Source organism: Haliotis asinina, chromosome 1 (genome assembly GCF_037392515.1).
Source record: "Haliotis asinina isolate JCU_RB_2024 chromosome 1, JCU_Hal_asi_v2, whole genome shotgun sequence".
NCBI classification, from domain to species: domain Eukaryota; kingdom Metazoa; phylum Mollusca; class Gastropoda; order Lepetellida; family Haliotidae; genus Haliotis; species Haliotis asinina.
Window position 1 is genome coordinate 9,223,872 of NC_090280.1, and position 23,528 is coordinate 9,247,399.

The 23,528-nt window shown below is 42.1% G+C and overlaps 1 protein-coding gene across 1 annotated transcript in view; it reads right to left on the minus strand.

Annotated features, from left to right (window-relative positions):
- Positions 1-23,528, minus strand: part of LOC137289047 (uncharacterized) — a 65,179-nt gene that overhangs the window by 9,757 nt on the left and 31,894 nt on the right. The window contains exon 2 of the mRNA XM_067820837.1: positions 11,169-11,465. Coding sequence (XP_067676938.1) covers positions 11,169-11,465 — 297 coding nt within the window. The remainder of the gene's footprint in view (positions 1-11,168; positions 11,466-23,528) is intronic.

The following is a 23,528-nucleotide window of genomic DNA, read 5'->3' on the forward strand; positions in this document are numbered from 1 at the left end:
AAAAAAGAGAGACATGCTATCGTACCTGGCCTTCTCTGGCCGGCATGCAAATCACAGCGTCTGGGTGCTAACGCAGAAGTTCAACTCGGTGTTGAAAGACCTCAGGGAGCAGACGCGATGGGTGGCCTTATTTCACTGCAAGGACAGGGATTCGTTCGAGGAGTGTTTGAGAGAGAACGATGTGATGAGTAAATTAGAACGGGAACGGGTGAAGAAACAGCTCGCTGAAACTAAACACACTAAGCTCGTACTAAAGACCGACCAACCAGTAGCATATATAGTATGCTAAGCAAAGCTAAGCAAAGCTAAGCAAAGTTAAGCAAAGCTATGATATTTGAAGTGTTTGTCGTGTGCAACTTAACCTTCATTTCTCTGTGTTTTGTCTGCATCGGGTATTATATAGTTAAAACTAAATCTTACTTGTTATATTATAAGATGGAGTGTGAGGAATTGCTCGAACAGTTGGGGGTACCCCCACTGGGGATTCCCCCAAGCGAGAGAAACTGGTGGCGTTGGCTGTTGGTGGCAAAGCCAAACATTACTTTGGAGACTACACTCCGGATAAAATTCACAAAATGTCAGCCGAAGAAATAGATAAGCTGTACACTAGATACGAGTCCTGGCTCGGAGCAGAAATGACAAAGACAATAGGATCGGCTATGACCCAGATATACACCGGTATTGTGTCACATTTCCTTCCCATTCCACCAGAGCGCCGACTTTACCTGTGGGAGGACCTCGAGAAAGACCCTTTTATCGAACACGCCGTGAGCTCTATCAGCTGCGGGCTGTACCACAAATATGGTATGTTGTTGGCTCCAGTGACGGCGGCGATTATCACGGCAAAACATTGTCAATTTGAGAGAAATAATAATAATAATAGTATAGATGGATGCTGCACAGGAAACAGTGAGTCCCGAGGTGACGGTGGAGACTCCTTCACAGGAACCAGTGACCCCAGTGGAGGTACCTCCAACAGTAACCAGACAGAAGAATCCTAAGAGAGTAGCTGCCGGTAAAAAACGGTGGTGTAACCAACATAAAGTGACCAACCCAACCCGACTGTTGTTGGCTGTAGGCGTAACTGCTGCCGTGGTTATAACATGGTTATACGTGGGGGTACCCTCCCACAGTGAGCCACCACCCAACAGTGAGCCCCCCACCCACACGGTAGATCCGCATATCATGTTATAATTTTAATATTTTTATATCATATACATAATGTCTGAGGGGAAAACGTTCGTCAACGACGCATACCACGCCACAGTGGTCGCCAGTCTAGCCGTAGGGTACGCTCGGTTGACTAAAATGGTGCTTAAACAACCAACTATCAAGCTAGATTTCAACCTGCAGGATATGGGTATGCTCATAATGAACCTTGGTATGGCGATGGCCACAAAAGACATCCTAGTAAAACAAGGAATAATACCTGATAATATAATGAAATAAATATAGGGATGGCCACGATAGCTATGATGGTCGGTGGGGCGTTAGTGAATGCCCTGGCATTTTCCGGGAGTAATTTCCTCTTCTCGAAACTACGAGATGATCACGCGGCTGAAATACAGGAAGAAAGGAAACGGCACGATCTCGCTACTGAGAAATTACAAAAGGCACAGTCCGAGTACGCTAAAAAACGCCTCCAGAGGATCGATTTTATTAACGAACAACTCACGCGTGAAAACCATGCCGTTCAAACATTCAACGATGTTGATGAAGCAATGAAAGAATACTATCTACTAACTGGTAAACAATTGGAACCGCTCAATAAACCCGCACTCGCTCAGTACTACACACCATCCAAGGGACAAATGAATCGTGAACTGGGCTTCATAGTGTTGGGTATAGCAGCTACTGCGTTGGTTGCGAAGCAATTAAACTAAAATACCTATATAAGTAAACATGAGACCCGCTCCATACCGATGCGAATACATACTTATGGGGAAGACCGAGGCCTGTGGTAGGAAATGCAGGAATCAGGGGTTCTGTTGTTTCCATATGGGAAGTCCTAACTACACGTGTTCTGTGTGTGGTATCGGGGTTAAAGGGCACTACTGTCTATGTAAAGCTCACGGAGCGAACGTAGTCAGACATCAACTCATCTACGAGAATAAAAAAGGCTACATAAAAGAACGTAGGCGACTGCTCAAGATAGCCACTTAAGGGCTACCTCCCCTTACTGTGAACCAATTAGACATTGGTTCTCTTAGGTGTAAACACGATGTCTACTGTAAGCGAGCTCAAGCGGGTCGCAAAACAGAGAGGTGTCATCGGGTATTCTCGAATGCGGAAGTCAGCATTGTTGAGATTACTAGGTTTAGAAGCCCCTCCTACGGTAAAACAATTAAAAGCTCAAGCAAAACAGCTTGGACACACGGGTTATTCAAACCTGGGGAGAGCCGGGTTAACCGCATTGTTATCACATGCCCCCGTAGCAAAACCTCCCACTGTAAAACAACTGAAAGTCGAGGCACACGATTTGGGTTTAGGCGGGTATTCTCGTATGAGAAAACCACAGCTTGTAGAATTATTACGACAGAATAGAGCTATTGACCTACAGTTCGTGCGCACTGAGCACGCCGTAGGCAATTATTTGAGAGGTTGGCGCATGCGCGTTGATAGAAACATAGACATTACAGATATCAAGCCTCTGATAGCTGATAAGGTCAACCAGGAACTAAATAACCTAGGAAGTATCAAGTTTCAGATCACAGTGAAAATGTCGCTTGATAAGCAGGTTGGGAGTACCACTGAGTATGTTCAGCCTTACTTCCGAGGTAAACAAGAGGTCGTCACACATGCAGAGACCATTGACGCATCAATCGATAACAGTTTTCAGCAGATACGAGAATACCTAGAACGCTACACACACTTAGGGTCCGGGTGGGCTGTAGATAAAATCGATAATGTCTATCTAGACATAGCTAACTACGTGCCGTTCAGAGGCGGGTCATACCTAGCCTTGCCTCCCTACTATAGGAACAAACATGCCATAGTAAACGTTAAGAATAGAGGAAACGATTGCCTGAGGCTAGCTATCAGGTCAGCCTTATTTCCAGCTGACACTCATTCAGATAGGCTTTCTAGCTATCCCCAAGACGATGGGCTTAATTGGGATGGTATAGATGAACCCACCCCCATATCCCAGATCACTAAAGTAGAAAAACAGAATAATCTGGCTATAAATGTCTTTGGGCACGAAGGTAACACAACAATAGTACACAGGGTCAGCCCGGTGAAGGATCGCCAAGTTATCAATATATTCATGATCCAGCGAGGTGAAAAGTATCACTACACGTGGATAAAACATCTCAGCCGGTTGTTGCACGACCAGTCGAAACACGTTGGGAAAAAACACTTTTGTGTACGATGCCTACACGGTTTCAGTCGAGCTGATTTATTAGAATCCCACCGGGATGATTGTCAAGGTGTGGGGCAGACGGCCATACGAGTCGACATGCCTAAGGAAGGTGAAAATATCCTACAATTCAGTAACCACAAGAACCAAATGTCTGTACCTTATATTATATACGCCGACTTCGAAGCCTTAGTTGTGGGGGAATCCCCCACACCCCCTAGTGGTAGCTTCACCCACAAGACACAAGAGCATAAAGCCTGTTCGTTTGGATACATTGTCGTCCGTTGTGACGGGGAAACGAAAGCTCCGGTAGTGTATAGGGGGCCTGACGCGGCTGAAAGGTTTCTAAAGTGTTTGCAGGAGGAAGAAAAAATTATTAGGAATGCATTGTATAGAATCGCTCCCATGCGTATGACCCGAGTCGACAGGCTAGCTCACGCTAGTAGCACTAACTGTCACGTGTGCGACTCACCACTTAACGGTGATTCGGTGAGAGATCACTGCCACATAACTGGTAAGTATAGAGGCGCCGCTCACAACGCGTGCAACCTCAAGCTTAAAATCAACCCTAAGACAATAAACATCCCCGTTGTCTTTCACAACTTGAGAGGGTACGACTCACACTTGATCATGCAGGCCATCGCGAAAATCGATGGTAATATAACATGCATCCCCAACAATATGGAGAGATACATCTCCTTCAGCTTAAACGGACTTAGGTTCATTGACTCGTTTCAGTTCCTCCTGTCGTCACTCGACAGTCTGGTCAAGGCCAACAATACCTTCCCTATCACCGATCAATACACAGACGCCAAGACTAGACCCCTGCTTATGAGGAAGGGTGTGTACCCCTATGAGTACATGGATAGTTGGGTCAAGTTCACCGAGACCAGACTACCCCCTATTGACTGCTTTTATAGCAAGCTGAATGAGGCGTCCGTCTCACGAGATGATTACTCGCACGCGACTAACGTATGGAATAAACTGGGTTGTAAGAACCTGGGTGATTATCACGACCTGTACTTGAGGACAGATGTACTGCTGTTAGCCGACGTGTTTGAGACGTTCAGGCGGACTTGTTTAAAGCAGTATAAACTCGACCCCGCATGGTATTACACCAGCCCAGGTCTGTCGTGGGACGCCTTGCTTAAAAAGACCGGAGTTAATTTGGAATTGCTCACAGATTACGACATGCACCTATTCATTGAGAAAGGCTTGCGAGGTGGGATTTCCATGGCATCCAAACGATACGCGAAAGCAAATAATCAATACGTGAAAGGTTACGATCCTAACAAACCAACCAATCACATTCTATACCTCGACGCAAACAACCTGTACGGCTGGGCCATGAGTCAGTATCTACCTACAGGGGGATTCGAATGGGTACCCCACGTTGATGTTATGGGGGTCGCACCAGATTCGAACAAAGGGTATATCCTCGAAGTTGACTTAGAGTATCCCAAGGAATTACACACATCGCACAACAGCTATCCCCTTGCACCCGAACATATGAGGGTTAACACAGACTGGATGTCTGAGTACCAACATAACTTGTCAGGTGGGCGTGTGACAGACGTTGAAAAACTCGTTCCTAACTTAATGAATAAGACCAAGTACATCGTTCACTATCGCAACCTACAGCTGTACCTGTCGTTGGGTATGAGGCTGACCAAAATACACAGGGTGCTCATGTTCGACCAGAGCCCATGGATGGAGCCCTACATCAGAATGAACACAGACCTACGAAAAAAAGCCACCAGTGATTTTGAGAAAAATCTCTACAAGCTCATGAACAACTCGGTGTTTGGTAAGACTATGGAGAACCTGAGGAAACGCGTGACCGTGAAGCTGGTTAGATCTAGTGAGGAAGACAAGCTCAGGAAATTGATAGCCAGTCCGGCATTCAACCGTAATAAAATATTTACAGACAACCTGGTTGCCCTACACATGAAGAAAAGCCACATAAAATTCAACCGGCCTGTTTACGTGGGGATGAGCATCCTCGATTTATCCAAACACCTGATGTACGACTTTTACTACAACGAGCTCAAGAAACAGTACGGCGACAGGTGTGAAGTGCTGTACACTGACACGGATTCCCTGCTGATGGAGATTCGAACCGAGGACGTGTACGAGGACATGAAAAAACACCTCGATTTATACGACACCAGCGATTACCCTAAGACCCATGCCATACACAGTACGGTAAATAAAAAGGTCCTAGGTAAGATGAAGGACGAGTGTGCTGGCACGCCCATAGCCGAGTACATAGGTTTGAGACCTAAGATGTACTCCATACTGAAAGCCGACAATAGTGAGATCCGGAAGGCTAAGGGGGTTAAGAAGTATGTGGTGAAACAACACATCAAACACGCCAGATTCAAGGAAGCCCTGTTCAAGACCCGTACCTTTAGACATAAAATGAACACACTTAGAAGTGATGGGCATAAGATATACGGACTGACTATAAACAATACGTCCCTGTCGCCTATGGACACGAAACGTTGGATAGCTATTGATGGAATAAACACATACGCGTATGGACATGAAAAAATTTGAGGCTATTTACTACAGCCCGCGTGGGTACTGGAAAGGAGCTAGCGCAGTAGATAAGCTAGCTAAACTAGCGCGAGTACCCCCGGAGGAAGCCAAAGCGTGGCTTGAAAAACAAGCCCTGTGGCAGATCTATTTACCGGCACCACGCTACGTGCCTAGCAGGAGGTTCGGTATTAACATACCTAATAGCATTCACCAGGCAGACCTACTGTTCCTACCCCACGATAAGAGGTACAAGTATGCCTTAACCGTAGTGGATGTAGCCAGTCGTTACAAGGAAGCCGAACCCTTGACCACGAAAGATTCGGCCCAGGTAGCCAGAGGATTTGAACGCATATACAAACGCAGCCCACTGACGTGGCCAACAGAGCTGCAAGTTGACCCCGGACGGGAGTTCATGGGTGCCGTGTCACAACTGCTAGCCAAACACGATACAAAGGTCAGGCGTGGCACGGCCGGAGCCCATCGCAGCCAAGCCATAGTTGAGAGATTTAATAGAACTTTGGCTGAGCGCTTGTTCGGCTATCAGTATGCTAGGGAGATGACCACCCCTGGAAAACGATCGACTGAATGGGTCACGAGGTTACCCAAGGTGGTGTCGGCAATCAACCATGAAGTCACCCGTCTCACCGGTAAGAAACCGGCAGACGCTATCAAACTAAAATCAATAGTTGCAGAGTCGGCCGCTCCATTGCGTGGGAAGGAGAAACAGATACCAGATAGGGCTCTAGTGAGGTATCTATACCAGCCGGGGGAACACGAGGGTGATAGCCGTAAGCGGGCCACCGATCCTATATGGTCAGTCAAAACTTACAACATAGATAAAGTGGATATGAAAGCCGACGAACCTAACTTATACTACTTGAGGGGTGGGCCGGGTAGGGGGTTTGTAAGGGAAGAATTATTGATCGTACCGTACGGCACAGTGTTACCTCCTACCAAGGCACAGTAATTTTGTAGTAGGGGTAATAGTAGCAAGAGCTAAGGGGCCCACCAACGTCTTATTCAGTAAATAAGGCGTTGTAGAGACATTTCTTGAAAGTGAGCCAGAACTATCATTCCCTATACTACTATCTTACACATGCAACCACGTCAAATAATCACTAGACCCTTATTTTATCATCCCCAAGCGGTATTAGAGTTACAAAATGCTACTTGTCCTGTATTTCTCTCAACTGAGTTCATTCACCTCATTACTCTAAATCACTACAACTAGTTTCTGTTAGTCCCAGTATTGACAGCGAAACTTCATAAAGTAACGGATTCGACACATGAGCCTTGATGTGTTTATTGTGAACATAGAACTCTTGGTTAATGTTGAAAATTCGAATCTAAATAACGCAAAGTATATAGTTTTACGTACTTAGCAAACACTTTTAATAATGAAAATACAAAAAAACTAAAAGGTCAATTCCTAATAACAGTAGATATATGTGATGACTAGAAAACAAGGCTAGATAGGAGACGTGTTAAGTTTCAAGAAATCTTGACAAAGCTACTTTTTTTAAAGCTGTGTGTCATGTTGTCGCATTATCATCCCTATGTTACCACTTGCTGCTTAGAGAGGTGGGGCAAGCGTGATCGTATGGTTACTGCGCTAAATACGTGCACCAAGACCCGTCATAAAAGAGGAAATACACGTAGTGATTCGACAGGTATAGAACAATTCACTCCCTTGCGTATGCGCCATTCCGTCTTGGTTTGAGAGTGACAAACAGTTATATTGAATGTTACACGATGAGAGGTCAGTGTTGGACTTAGGTCGATGTTGACAATCAGAAGAGGAAGTATACATATGCAGATAGGCCGAATGATGACAACTCAAGTAAATCCCTGTGTCCGTGTGTGTGTCGTCAACACAGTAACTAGTCTTATATGCCAGCCACTTAAACTGTGCACTGTAACAATATTATCCCAGTTGATAAGTAGGGTAACTATGTCAAAAGTACATATAAACTTTAATGGAGGGATCATGAGACCATAACAAGTATGGAGAATTTCAATTGAAAAGTCAATCATAACGAGTCCACAAGCGAGAAAGGGGTCAAACGACCATGTCACATGCTCAATAATGCTTCCATCGGCGTTGAGAACAGCAGTGCATCGACGACGCATAGGGCCTATCAAACGTGCAAGGAAGGCTTTGCGGGATGTCACGCCAAACTATGCTAAAGGTCAAGGACGTCATCTGAGGAAGACAGCGTAGACAGCGTAGATGTCGATCCATCTCATCCCAAACATGCTCTATCAGGGAGGGATCCGGTGAATTTGCAGGGCACGACAGTAGGTCAACGTTATGGTGTTGCAAGAAATACATGCAAACCCTTGCTGTAAGAGGGAGGATGAAGAAGATGGTGTAGACGTCGATCTGTCTCGTCCCAAACATGCTGGGCAACGTCAACGTTGTGGTGTTGTAAGAAATCCATAGCAACCTTTACCGTATGAGGGTGGGCATTGTCCTGTTGGAATGTTAACCCATGGCCATGACGTTGCAGAAAAGGAATTGCCACAGGTCAAGTAATCTGATCCCTTATGCCCACACCGATTACGTTGCCCTGAAAAATCACAAAAGGGGTTCTTTGACATGTTGTTATTCCACCCCAAATCATCATGGAATCATCGCCAGAGCGATTGATATCCAAGACACAGACTTGTGCATTACGTTCTCGCACCCTTCTACAGGCACGTTGACGTCCATCACTAATGGTAATGTTAAACCTGGACTCATCTGTTAAAACGACACTTCTCCACCAAACCACAGTTGCAGACATGATTTAGACACCACAATCGGCGAGCTTGTCGACGACGTTCTGTCAGGATAGTTCTGTCGTCACACATTTACAAACTGGAAGGTGCCTCAGGACAAACATTGACTTTTTTTAACGTGTCTAATAAAAAAATTGAACCCTGGCAAGGTTAAACTCCATTCCGTAAGTCTTTGATTCTTAAAGAACAAAAGTCAATGGATTGTGATCTGTGAACGCTGCAGTTGATAATGCAGTGGTACCTAGATACACTTCAAAATACTGTAAAACTATCAAAAGACCTAATGTCTCTTTCTCAATGGAAGAATAATTCCTTTGCTGTTTGTCAAATGTCTTGGAAAAGTATTTAAAAATGACGTTCAATTCCTGAGTCTTCCTCTTGAATCAGGACAGCACCTGCACCTACATCACTGGCATCAACTATCTCAAATTTTGGTGCCTGCAATATTGCTAAATTCATGAGCACGGCTTTGACTTTTTCAAGAGCAGTCTGACAACTGATGTCCCTCTGCAAGTTTACCTTTACCTCAAAAAGGTTTGTAAATGGTGATACAACATCTGAGAAATTTTATGTTAAGTTATGTTACGTCTTAGTTTCTTTTTTTTCACGTTTTATGTGTTACCTAGATCTAGTTCGTGGCCACAGTTCAAGAAATTTTGATTTCAGGTTTTGTATTTGATAAAAAGAAACACGTCGTGAAAACGTTGTTACTAAAGTAATGATTGGACGAGATTTTTGTGAGCATTTCATGAAAATGACAATGCACTTGCATCACGAGATGTCATCCCTATAAGTAGAGTCACCGAACATACACCGACTCATTCACGTTTCGACAGTAGCAACAGGCCACCATTATCAAGGGAGCAGAGAGACCAAACTTGAATACTGAATGCTGACCAGATTGTTGGAAATCATAGTTCCGTTCATGTTCGAACAATATACCGCCTGCAGCAACGAGTCCAATCCACTGAATGCACAGCCGACCGTCCTCGCAGTGGAAGACCGCCCGTGACAATGCTGAGGCAAAACCAGCAGATTATCTATCCTCGCCTGCAAAATGGTTCTACTAGGTTTATGGAAACTGCACAGACAAGCACTGGAAATCACCATAGACCAATCACCACCGACACAGTGCGGAGGCGTTTGAGGCAGAGAAACGTCAGATGTGACAGGCCTTACCTGGGTCCGATCCTTACTGTTCGACATTGCCTCAAGCGACTCGCACATCACTGGAATTTTTCGTCCCCAGGAGTGGCGAACTGTAATCTTCTCCGCCGAAAGCCGGTATTGCTTCTCGACGGCTGATAGCAGAGTGAGGGTATGGCGATGACGCGGGAGCGTTTTGCAGATGATTGTGTCCTGGAAAGAGGCTCGTGGTGAGGTCTGAACACCATTGTGTGGGATGCTATTGCTCTCAGTCCCAAACTAGGCCCTTTTGTGCTCCAGAATATTAGTCGCGGTAGAGGAAATGGTGTAACACCTGCCCCCTATATTGTTCAAGCACTGAGACCTTCCTCGTGCCATAATGTGGTGACCCGTGAAGGTCCCGTGGTAGAATAGGCCTTCAACAACCCATGCTTGCCATAAAAGGTGACTGTGCTTGTTGTAAGAGGCGACTAACGGGATCGGGTGGTCAGGCTTGCTGACTTTGTTGACACATGTCATCGGTTCCCAATTGCACAGATCGATGCTCATGTTGTTGGTCACTGAATTGCCTTGTCCAGACTCGATTATTTACAGACTGCCGCCATATGGCTGGAATATTGCTGAGTGCTGCGTAAAACGTAACTCACTCACCCACTCGTTCATTCACTCCACCATACTTTGGTCATCGTTGAAACCATGTCTTCCAGCAGGCCAACTGGCGTCCCCATACTGCCAGAGCAACTAGAGACTTTCTGAGTCAACATAGCATACACAGTCTTCAATTGCCTACCCTCAGTGCAGACTTAAACCCGATAGAACACACGTGGAACGAGATCCAGAGGAGACTCAGAGATGTGCGGCCAAGGTCGACAACTTGCACTGAACACTCTCAGGCGTACCACCAAGTCTGGGCCCGATGTTCCTGTGGTCTTCATCAGCCGTCTCATCCACTCCATATACAGACGAGGCAACGCTGTTCTCAACGCTCAAGGAGGCCATACACGATATTACCTTTCGGATATTGTGCATGTGAACGACTGTGTTTGGGTCTACAGTTTTGGGAAACGTTTCATCATTTACTGAACTCATGACAATAATCTTTTCACCCTTCCGAATTTGTTTTGCAATATATCAGTCCATGTTTTAACAGTAACTTTAAACAGTATGGACTGTTTTGCACAATCTAGTATAGAACAGTTGACTGAAGTTAGAGGCTGGTAACTTTCGATGGGTACTCTATTATTTTCCAACGATATTCTATTTTATATGTCATATTTGGAGGCTACATCAACAACAGCTTGTACACTTGGTATGTGCTTCATTTGGATACGGTAAAACTAACCGAATTTAGTCACACCAGCACACTCTATATTCCACTGATTGCTGTCACATCTAAACACCAGTCCTACTTTGCCCAGATGGGAGTCCGTCACATTTAGTGTTACTGATGAGCTGTTGTCTGTGGCGCTTGGTACAGAGTCAGCTTCCATCAGCAGGGTTGTCACATTTCCGGTCTGGATGGAGATGCTGTGGGCGGTGGAGCAGTAGTAGTCTCGTACGTCCACCGTGAGGGACAGATAATGGTACTGGACAAGTGAGTTAGTGTCCTGCTTACTGGTGATGCTACATGTTGGTGTCTCTGAAGCATTCAGACTTTAGAATCAAACCAAAAGTCAGTGAGAGGGCGATGGAAGGAGAGAAGGAAGAAGAACATAGTTTGAATTAATGAAAGTAGAGTAAACAAATCAAATCTTTCATTGACATTTCTCACCGACGATGTATATGAACTGTGCATTCAGAAGTATTTAAATGCTCCAACCTTCGCTTGTTCAGTTGTATGACGCCATAGGCAATAACATTTATGTTAAAAGAACGCAAGTTTTTTGGTTTTTTAATATTAGTTTGGGAAAGGTAGATCAGTGATTTACACAAGTAGCGTCATCAATCAAGACATGTCGGGTAGTGTCGGGTACGTCACAGAGTTTAACGAATCGATTCGGTTGGTCGGGATCGTCTGTTCAGACAAGAAACTATGTTCCTGAGGACTTACCGAGTACATGGATGAATGTTTTAAACCCTAACGTCGGATTCATGTACATGTATTTGAGTTCATTTCAAATTCACTAAAACCTTATACTAAACAATCGACTTCGGAACAAGAATAGATATATGCGATGGCCTGCTCTTTTAATAAAAGACAGACTATATGACTTGACAGGCCACAACTTAAGCTTTAAGAAATCTTGACAACGCTACTTTTCTTAAAAGCTGTCGTGTTTTCGCATTTTCATCCCTATGCTTCCTGCTTCCCCGAGAAAGGAGCACATGATCGTATGGTTATTGCGTCACCGAACTGCGCCAGGAGCTATCATTAGATGAGGGAGTGAGTGAGTTAAGATTTATAGTCACATAGGCAGTATTCCAGCCATATCGTACCTCAAACTAGTTCTAAAATACGAATAGATATATATCATACATAAAATCCTGTTAGCGAAGGGCAGTACAACTACTAGAGTATCACACCTTGATTAAAACTTAGCTAGCGTATGTCTTGAGATTAGAATAGAACCCTTTTTTTAAGCATTTCAAAGTAGAAATGGGCTAGTATTCGCCACCAGCTGAAGGCAGATCACCATACCAGGGTCCAGGGGGATTACTTTACTTTAGCTAACTGCATGGACCCTAGCTGGATTTACACCATCCCCTCAGCCACTGACTTTTATGCAGAATATTAGCAATACATTAACATGGCAAAATACTACGATTAAAAGCGTGGAAAACTTAAATTTACATCAAATGGTTTGGGACTTATGTACCATACTACTTGTACCCTTTCAGGAGGACACTAATTTCACAGTTGTATAAACATCGTTGAGGATACAGCCACTAATGATATGAGATAACTAATTTAAACTTCCAATAATAAAGTATTATCTATTTACAAATCAGTTAACAAATCTAATTCTTTTCGGAATGCAACAATGAAATGAGAACTGGTATTGTTTAAAAAGATCCTTCATAGGTCATGATTTGAAATTCTCAACTCAGTCAAAGAAGATATAATTGACCGTGATTCTTTATTCACAAGGGATACAAAACGGAGGATCCTCACATTTTAGTATATATCATCTTACGCGTATGGATCGTTTGTGGCCAATGCGACGTCATCGCATAATGGCCGCCTTGAAGCTTGACTGACAACCCAAGTAAGTGTAACCAATATTGGGTTTTATTGCATGCAATTTATTGATACTCGCTTGAGTGTCCCACTTCTTTTGCATCAGATCACCAATATAAGACCCAATGGTAGCTTTATAATCAGTGTATGGAATAAGAAGTGGTGTCACAGATTTGTTGAGTGCTGCCTTAGTAGTAAAATCAGCCATTATGCTCAGAGAAATGCCAAGGTGCCTGGGCAACCAACAAAAGACGACGGAGAATTGGCCAGTAGCAAGATCATTACATAACTGAACGATTTCTATTAAACGTGGATGTTTACAAGAAGGTTTTTATTAGCCTGAAGGCACGAAAGAAAGTCCTAATAGACAATCATATACTGTTTGTACGTAGGGTGTTGTTAAACATAATTAAATGCAGTTAGTATAGAATGTGTTTCTGCTGTGAAAAGATCTGCTATGTGGTTATCGAGACGATGTTGTTTACCAATACCAATGATGGCCCAAGCCACTGAGCCACCATCCTTGCACCCATCTATAAATAGGCATTTATATGCATTATATTCACTGTTCAAATTATTATATTCATGCTTATACTGTAATTCATTGGCTCCTGATTTTCTTTAAAATATTGTGAGAGTTATGTTGACTTGTGGAAGAGCCAGTTGCCAAGGCGCAGAAGAAAAAAAAAACACTACAGAAGTATATTTTCCAGCACAATGCCGGTAGTAGAAAAGAATGGTTTATTTATGTGCCCAATAGGGGGACCAATAGATTTCTTGTTGTATAAATCGTCCTGAAGGGGATTGAAGACACAGTTATAAGCAGGGTTAGATTCATTGGAGATTCGATTATAGTTTGGTAATATAACTAATATAAATGTAAACTAAGATTTGGTAATGTTAAGATAAATATACAGCAGTTTGTAAAAGATGGTTCGTCGGCCTCGGAGGAGAGACTATCTTCAGGAGAGGTTCTCAAGGACCGAAGACAATGTCTTAGACCTTGATGGTGGACAGAATCAAGTAGTTGTAGGCTGCTTTTGCGGGCTCCACCATATAAGAAGGAGCCATATCAAGTTTCGAGAGGACCAGTGACATAGGTGCAGGGCGAAGGTGGCATGATCCCCTCGCTACTTTGAGTTGAAAATAACTTTCAACAAACCTAGTGCATTCAGGAATTTTGCTTTAAGGGGTTTAATTTTTGGCAGAAAGCTTAATGGAAGTCGAAAATTAGACCTAAGAACTTGGCTTCCTTTGCAGCCATGATGTGGACGCTATTTAACAGTTCAGGGTCCTTATGTCGTATGTATTTATGATTAAAAGTATACAATTTGTTTTTCATTTGGAAACTTTAAAGCCTTTTTCAAGACACCATTTCTTGCGCTATTTAAACACAACTGCATTTGCCGTTCAGAAGTATCCATAATTTTGCCACGACAAAGAATATTAACATCATCAAGAAATAACGAACCATCAATTAAATCGTTTAAAACCTTTAATAAACTATTAATCTTTACACTAAACAATGTGACAGGGATAAAAGAAAATGAAATACGCGTAGTAATTCGACAGGCATAAAACAATTGACTTCCTGTGCGTATCCGCTACTGGTGAAATGGGACGTTAATAATACATCACACAATCTCACTGGTGTGTATCTTTAACAACTGATCGTGCTACATTATTGATGGAGGGTAATGCAAGAATGAGACAATGATAATTACAAGACAATGACTGTGTGTTGATACTAATTAGCCTGGCCTCATAACACACAGCTCCATACAAACCGTTGGCATCTTTTGAAGTTATATCTCTTCTGTGGGAAATATGAAACTGAAATATACTCACGAACAACGGTCAGAATACACTTGCTGCCACCATCAGTTCCAGCAGTACATGACCATTCTCCAGCATCTGTTGTTTCTACACGAGATATATTGAGGGCTGAGAGAGTGTTATTGATGACAGACGCTGATACGTCCTTAGTGTCGCATGATCTATGTTTCAATCCACATTCAGCAACGACATCTCCATTGGGATTAGTATACGTGTGTGCACGACCTTCCCCTCTACTTATCAGCTGTCCAAAAGACGCGAGATAGTTGGAATGTGAGCGGATGAGTAACGCAGATACTGTGGAGAATATGTCAAAAGTGTGGATTAGTGATTGTTTGTCAAGCCCTTTTGTATTACTCAAGTATCGTAAATACAAAATAGCATTTGCATCGATTTTCATTTAAAGGGACTCGTTAAAATGTCATTTACTGAAATGATTTCCCCAAATGTATTGAACTGACCGCAAAGTGATTGTGTCAGCAACAGGAAGGTCTTGGGCACTGCTGTGTTGGTTGTCATCCTAGGAATGGAAAACTGACACATAAAGTAGTCTAATGAACTATTAAATACGTAACATATAGACCTGTTGTAGGTGATGCCGTAGTCTAAAAAAGATGTCAGCATCTAAAAACGTTTTGGGGGTATTCCTTCATTACCTGATAATGAACAAGAGCCCGATGACGGAGCATAAATTTTCTCCGGATCTGTGTATTCCTTGTGATATTCGTGACATGATAGTTCGTCTTATGAGAATTATTTTTGTAAATGACATTCAAACACTCAAAAGAAAGTATCCATTAAATATTGGACGTTACCACAAATTTACAAACGTTACTGTGCTAAAAAATGTCACCAACACTCTACAAAAGTGTAAACCCAAACAGACAATCGCTAAAATTTGCTCAGCATTTTTGTTTAGTGCACCCGCCCAAAAATGTAACAAAAGTGCAATGGATCGTCCCCAATATCATACACAGATTATCGCAATCCATGAAGAATGGAGATATGACCGTGTACATGAAGTACGTTGTGCCAAGCAAATCAACGTTGTACAAACGGCACATATGGAACTTTCGTCAGGCTACTTGAAGAGACATGGAGCACCTTGGGCACAGTTTGCTAACCCTTACCTGGAATATAGCCAGCTAAGGTTGTCGCATGCGCAAGGAGTAACAATTGCTGCAAGACAGCATTCCGAAAGTGCATCCCGTTAGTTCGAGGATGAATTTATGCTCAACCAGTGGATGGGATCTGTATACATTTTGGATACATATATCTTTCAAATTCATGTGGTTTCCAATGTTTTATGAATATATACATTCAGAGCTCGGACGTGTGGACAGCCTTCCCGGTAAATACAATTCGGTTTATTGGCAGACCAACAACGATATTTAAGAGCACTGAAAACATTATAAGAGGAAAACAAATCCAAGTACTGTAATGGGCATAGACATAGGTACAGGAAATCTGATTAACTGTCCTATTGCAGAAAAATAATTCAGGAGTCCAGAAGGAATGCCTTAAGTAAGGATGGTGAAGGCAAGAATCTAACATAATCGAAACAAAGGTCTGTCGGGGGGTATTTATAAACTAATAACAAAGACCACCTAACACTACATAGCAAACTTTCTACCATGTGATCATATATCAAGGAGTGAGTGAGTGAGTTAAATTTTATCGTCACATCGGCAATATTGCAGCCATATCGTGACGGGAACAAGTAAGAACGACATTGTGGATTGAAAGAATATAAGAAACTAAAACCCTGTTGACGAAGAACAGTAAAAGCACTAGTATATATCACAGATATCCATCTAAGACTAGTAAGTAGTTATAAAACAGTTTAATTATAGAGGACAATACAACATAAACATGGACTATAGATTGCCAACAACTGAAGGTAGATCACCACACTAGGGACCATGGGGACTTACAGTACTGTTGCTACCTGCATGGTTCCTACCTGGATTTACACCATCTCCTCAGTTGTTAGCAATTTAGGCACGTCTAGCCATGCATTTAAAAGGACACATATATTACGATTAAAATAGCAGAGAGTTTGAGTTTACTTTAAATGTTTGTGGTCTTACGTACCCTCTCAGGAGGACAATAATTTTACACTACTTTAACCCCCCTCGAGGATACAGCCACTAACAATCTTTGCTATCAATTTAAACCTCCAACCATAAAATATTTATCTATTTACAAATCCGTTAGCAAATCCAATTCTTTTAAAAATGCACATATTAAACGAGAACTTATGTTACTGAGAAGATCCTTCATAGTTGGTGATTTGAAATATTCATCCCTTGTGATGGAATATTCGACACAGTCAAGCAAGAGATGCTTGAGTGTGATTATTTCATCACTAGGGATGCAAAATGGAGGATCCTTACCTTTCAATAAATATTCATGAGTATATCTCGTATGGCCAATACGACATCGCCGCATGTGACCTCTCCAAATCTTGACTGGCAGCCCAAATGGGTATAACCAATATAATTTTTTATTGCATGTAGTTTATTAATGCCCACTTGGGTGTCCCACTTCTTCTGCATCAGATCATGGATAAAAGATCTAATGGAAGCTTTATAATCAGTGTATGGAATAAGAAGTGGTGTCACAGATTTGTTGAGTGCTACCTTGGTAGCAAAATCGGTCATTGCGTTACCAGAAATGCCCACGTGGCTGGGTAACCAACAAAAGACGATGTCGTATTGGCCAGTAGCAAGATCATTATGAAATTCAATAATTTCAATTAAAAGCGGATGTTTGCAACAAATATTGTGAAGAGCCTGAAGGCAAGAAAGAAAATCTGAATAGATTATATACTGTTTATGTTTATAGTGTCTTTGAATATACTTAAGAGTCATTGAGATGGCGTTAGCTTCAGCAGTTAAAATAGAGCTGTTATCTGGCAATCTAGACCTTGGACCCATCTGTAAATATGGATTTATGTGCCTTACTTTTAGTATGTAATGGATTACATTCTTCTTTATATTGTAGTTCATTAGTGTCTGATTTTTTCAATGAGGTTGGCAACCGTGGCGAGCCACCTCCTCGTGGTGGGTGCTGGGTAACGCTAAGTGCTCGCCAACCCCCCCGTGTGGATCCGGGGGCATATTTGGTCCACCAACCCGTTTGCCGTGGGTTGCGGCCCTGTGTCGGTGGAGGACGGGAGTCTGGGGGTTGAGGGCACAGGGGGCCTGTGACCGCGTTCCCTTTGCTCAACACACCCCTTCGACCCTTACTTCATCTAGACGGGAGGTTGAATGGGCCCGGTTCAACCAATCGGCTGGTCATGCCAAGCCCTGTGCATAGATTATAAATTTATTTATCATTGCACAAGTATGATTTGGAACTGATTTTGATTGATTTTGGTCTTGGCTTTAATGTCTAAAACATGTTTGATGTTGAATTATGTTGCTTTGAACTTTGCCTAGAGTCTTATGCCAGAAGGCGATGGCTCATGGGCCAATCTGGTAGACTAATTATTTCTAATTCTTCTACTGGAGTATATCATCCGGGTATCCTTGGTGCTGCAAGCTGGAGGCCCGCTTGCTTTAGCATCGTCCTTGTGATACTCCGTGGTGGGTGGGGAGCTCGGATGATGAAATCTACTAACCATGGCTTACGAAACCCCCACTAAGAAGAGCAAACGTCCTCTCGAAAATGATCCCGTTGACGACCTCAGACCGTCCAAACAAATTGATTATTGGCCACGTTTCCTTGTCATTGAGACCAAAGATAACACACCTTTGAAGCTGAACCCGTTTGCTGTGTCTAAAGGTATCCAAGGCATTGCTGGCGAAGTAAAGAACATTCGACGATTACGTTCTGGTGCGCTGCTGATTGAGTGTGCCAGAAAGCAACAATCAACCAACCTTTTGAATATTGACACTTTTGTTGGTACTCCGGTTACTGTCACGGCCCACAAAACACTCAACACCAGTAAGGGAATAGTGCGAGATCGTGATCGATTGCTGGCAGACATGTGTGACCAGGATATCGAATCCGAGATGAGAGATCAGGGTGTACTATATGTCAAACGTTTCTCAACCCGTAAAAACAACACAACCATAAAAACCAACACATATCTGTTTTCCTTCTCATCGCCTACTGCTCCAAAGTCACTTAAGGCAGGGTACTGTAATCTCAATGTTGATACATACATTCCGAATCCGCTGAGGTGCTTCAAGTGCCAAAAATTCGGCCATGGTGTAAATACGTGCACATTGTCTGTTGTGTGTGCTCATTGTAGTGAAAAAACACACACAACAGAAGATTGTGACAGCCATGTTAAAAAGTGCACAAACTGCGCAGGGGATCACCCATCTTTCTCTAAAGAATGTCCTGTGTGGAAACAACAAATGGCCATTAACAGAATAAAGTTTCACAAAACATCAGTTTTGCAGATGCAAAGAAAATGGTCCAGAGCTCAGTACAAACGGAAAGCTATGCTTCCGTTGCCAGACCAAACCCAGACGCAACATCCACAATTATGAAATTATCTGCAAGCTGTCAGACAAACTTGACTTGGGTGAACACGGATTCCCCTCAACCTTTGTCACCTGCCATATCTACTCAAACTGCAGAATCACTTCCTGGTACATCTCAGATTCAATCAGCAACATCCCCTGATCACAACATGTCTTCTCAGTCATCAACAAGGTCTCAACCCAGTAAAACAAAAACTAAGAAGCCTGATTCTTTGAAAAAGCTAAGTGGCAGAGCCCCAAAAGGTCTGCAGTCTGAAAACGTCCGCTCTAGGGCACACAGCCTGTCGCCCACCAAAAAAGTGCGGGGTAGATCCCCAATAAATCCCCCCAAAAGATAGGTTATCAGAATAATATTATTCAGTGGAATTGCAGAGGACTAAGGACTAATTTTAATGAATTGCAGCTTTTAATCCAGGATTTTACACCGTCAGCAATGTGTCTACAGGAAACATATTTAAAACACACTGATACTCTCGACCTCCGTCATTTCAATGCATACCATTATTTTTCACCTCCAGGTGATAGGGCAAGTGGAGGATCATCAATCTTGGTACGGCAACATGTTATACATAGTTCAATAGAGCTTAAAACAAATCTCCAAGCTGTAACTTACATTACAAGTTGCATTTACGCTTTGTTCATTGTATATTCCACCTTCATCCACTGTCCAGTTAACTGATCTACAAGCTCTTTACAATGAACTTCCTAAACCCTGTATAATCATGGGCGATTTCAATGGCCATAACCCACTCTGGGGTGGTCCTACTACGAACACCAAAGGTAAATTACTTGAGGATTTTCTTTCAAATAATGATCTCTGTATTTACAATGACGGATCACATATATATTTACATCCTGGCACAGGGACATATTCAGCTCTTGATTTATCAGTTACTGACTCTAATCTCTTAAATGAATTTGAATGGTCGGTTCACGATGACTTGTGTGGGAGCGACCATTTCCCTACAATACTAAAACCTGTGAGCCCCTCTGATGTACCTCCATTATCACGATGGAATTTTAAAACGGCCAACTGGGCTCTATATCAATCTCTCTCTACTAGCAAACTTAATCCCGAACGTTTTATTACTGCTCCTGATGCTATTAAATGTTTTTCAGATGTACTCATTGACATTGCTGATGAGTGTATCCCAAAGTTTTCTGCAGTTCCACATATTCGAAAACCATGGTTCAACGATGAATGCAAACAGGCTAGAAAGGCAAGGAAAAGAGCAGAACATTATTTCCGTCGCCACCCTATGGTGCATAATTTAAATAGATTTAAAATTTTAAATGCTAAAGCAAGGCGTACCTTTAAACAGAATAAACGCCAATCTTGGCAAAATTATGTATCTAAAATAAATTCTCGGACACCAATGTCCAAGGTATGGAACATGGTCCAGAAAATTAAAGGTAAAGGTACTAAATCTACTGTCCATCATCTTAAACATGGAGATCAATTGCTTACTGATAAATCAGATATTGCTAATAAACTAGGTGAAACCCTTGCTAAACACTCTTCCTCTTCCAATTATGTACCAAAATTCCAGCAATATCAAAAACAAGAAGAAAAGAAAACTATTTCAATTCTGATAATGGGGAAGATTATAATGAAACTGTTTCTATTCATGAACTCCATACTGCTCTTGATCAAGCTCATGACACTGCTACTGGAGCTGATAACATACATTATCAACTCCTGAAGCACTTACCAGAATCCTGCCTAGACACTCTTCTCAATATTTTTGATGATATTTGGACATCGGGTAACTTTCCTCCGTCATGGTAGTACCAATACCTAAACCTGGGCGTGATCATACGGATCCATCCAATTATCGACCTATTTCACTAACTAGCTGTGTTTGCAAGACCATGGAACGCATGATAAATAATCGACTTGTTTGGTACTTGGAAACAAATAACCTTAAATCTGATATACAGTGTGGTTTCCGGAAAAAACAGAAGTACAGTCGATCACTTAGTGCGTTTAGAATCATTTGTTAAAAACGCACTAATTAATAAACAACATGCTGTGTCTATCTTTTGTGATCTCGAAAAAGCATATGACACAACCTGGAAATATGGTATTTTACGAGACTTACATAACTTCGGCTTGCGAGGTCGTTTACCTCAATTTATAGCCAACTTTTTAAATGACAGACAGTTTCAAGTTCGAGTGGGTTCTACCATGTCTGATCATTATAATCAGGATCAGGGTGTTCCACAAGGCAGTATTCTGTCTGTCACACTTTTTAGCATCAAGATAAATAGTTTATCAAAAGTTTTAAACGATTCAATTGATGGATCGTTACTTGTGGATGATTTTAATATTTCTTGTCGTGGTACAAATATGCATACCACTAAACGGCAACTGCAGCTTTGTTTAAACAAAATAAATAAATGGTGTCTTGAAAACGGCATTAAATTTTCTAAATCCAAAACTAATTGTATACATTTTTGCAGAAAATATAAGCCACATAAGGACCCTGAACTATCTCTAGATGGCACTCCCATCAAAGTTGTAAAGGAGGCCAAGTTCTTGGGCCTAATCTTTGACTCCCACTTAACATTTCTGCCTCATATTAAATCTCTTAAAACTAAATGCCTGAAGGCTCTTGACTTGTTGAAAGTTGTTTCCAACTCAAAGTGGGGAGGGGATCAGGCTACCCTCTTACACCTATACCCATCACTGGTCCGTTCGAAACTCGATTATGGCTCCATCGTATATGGTGGAGCCTGCAAAAGCAACCTTAAACTTCTTGATTCTGTCCACCATCAAGGTCTGAGACTTTGTGTTGGGTCTTTCAGAACGTCACCTATTGATAGTCTTTACGTTGAGGCCGATGAACCATCTCTTACTCAACGTCGTATAAAATTGTCTTTACAATACATTACTAAATTATATTCTAACGAATCTAACCCTGCCTATAACTGTGTGTTCAATCCGCTTCATGAGGATTTCTATAACAAAAAGTCGTCTCTTGTCCCCCCTCTTGGGCACAGAATTAAACCATTTATTTCTTCTGCCAGCATTGCGCTGGAAGGTATATCGCCTTCCCGTCTTCTTTCTTCTCCTCCTTGGCAATTGGTTAGGCCACAAGTTGACCTAACCTTAACATCATTTAAAAAATCAGAAACAAATGACTTACAATATAAACAAGAATATCATCAATTAAAACATCAATATAGCAATTACAAACCCTTATTTACAGATGGATCCAAGGATGGTGGCGCAGTGGCTTGTGCCACTGTCATTGGATCCAGAACAATATCTTCTAGATTACCAGATAATAGTTCTATTTTTACAGCAGAAGCTAGCGCCATATTAACAGCTCTTAAATATATTCAAAGACACCCGAAACGTAAACAGTATATAATCTATTCAGACTCTCTTTCTTGCCTTCAGGCTATTAAAAATTTTTCTTGTAAACATCCACTTTTAACTGAAATTATTGAACTGTATAATAATCTTGCTACTGGCCAATACGACATCGTCTTCTGTTGGTTACCCAGCCATGTAGGCATTTCTGGTAACGCAATGGCCGATCTTGCTGCCAAGGCAGCACTCAACAGATCTGTGACACCACTTCTTATTCCCTACACTGAGTGTAAAGCTACCATTAGATCTTATATCCGTGATCTGATGCAGCAGAAGTGGGACACCCAAGTTGGTATAAATAAATTACATGAGATAAAACCTTACATTGGTTATACCCACTTGGGTTGTCAGTCCAGATTTGAAGAGGTCATACTACGACGATGTCGTATTGGCCACACTAGATATACCCATGCATACCTGTTAAAAGGTGAGGATCCTCCATTTTGTATCCCTTGTGATGAGAGAGTCACGGTCAAGCATATTCTGCTTGACTGTGTCGAATTCTCCATCACGAGGGATATGTATTTTACAGTTAAAACGATGAAGGATCTTTTTACCAGCGTTAGTTTTCATTTAATTATTGGTTTTTTAAAAGAAGTTGATTTTTTGATTGAATTGTGAGCAATATGTTTCTGTAAAAAGATGTATTTTAATAATTGGTAGTTTGGATTCGTAACTGGAATTGTTAGTGGCTGTACCCTCAAAGGGGGTTGAAGTATTGTAAAAATATTGTCCTCCTGAGAGGGTATATAAGTCCAAAAGCATTCATAGTAAATTTAAGTCTACCAGGCTTTTAATCGTAGTATTCCT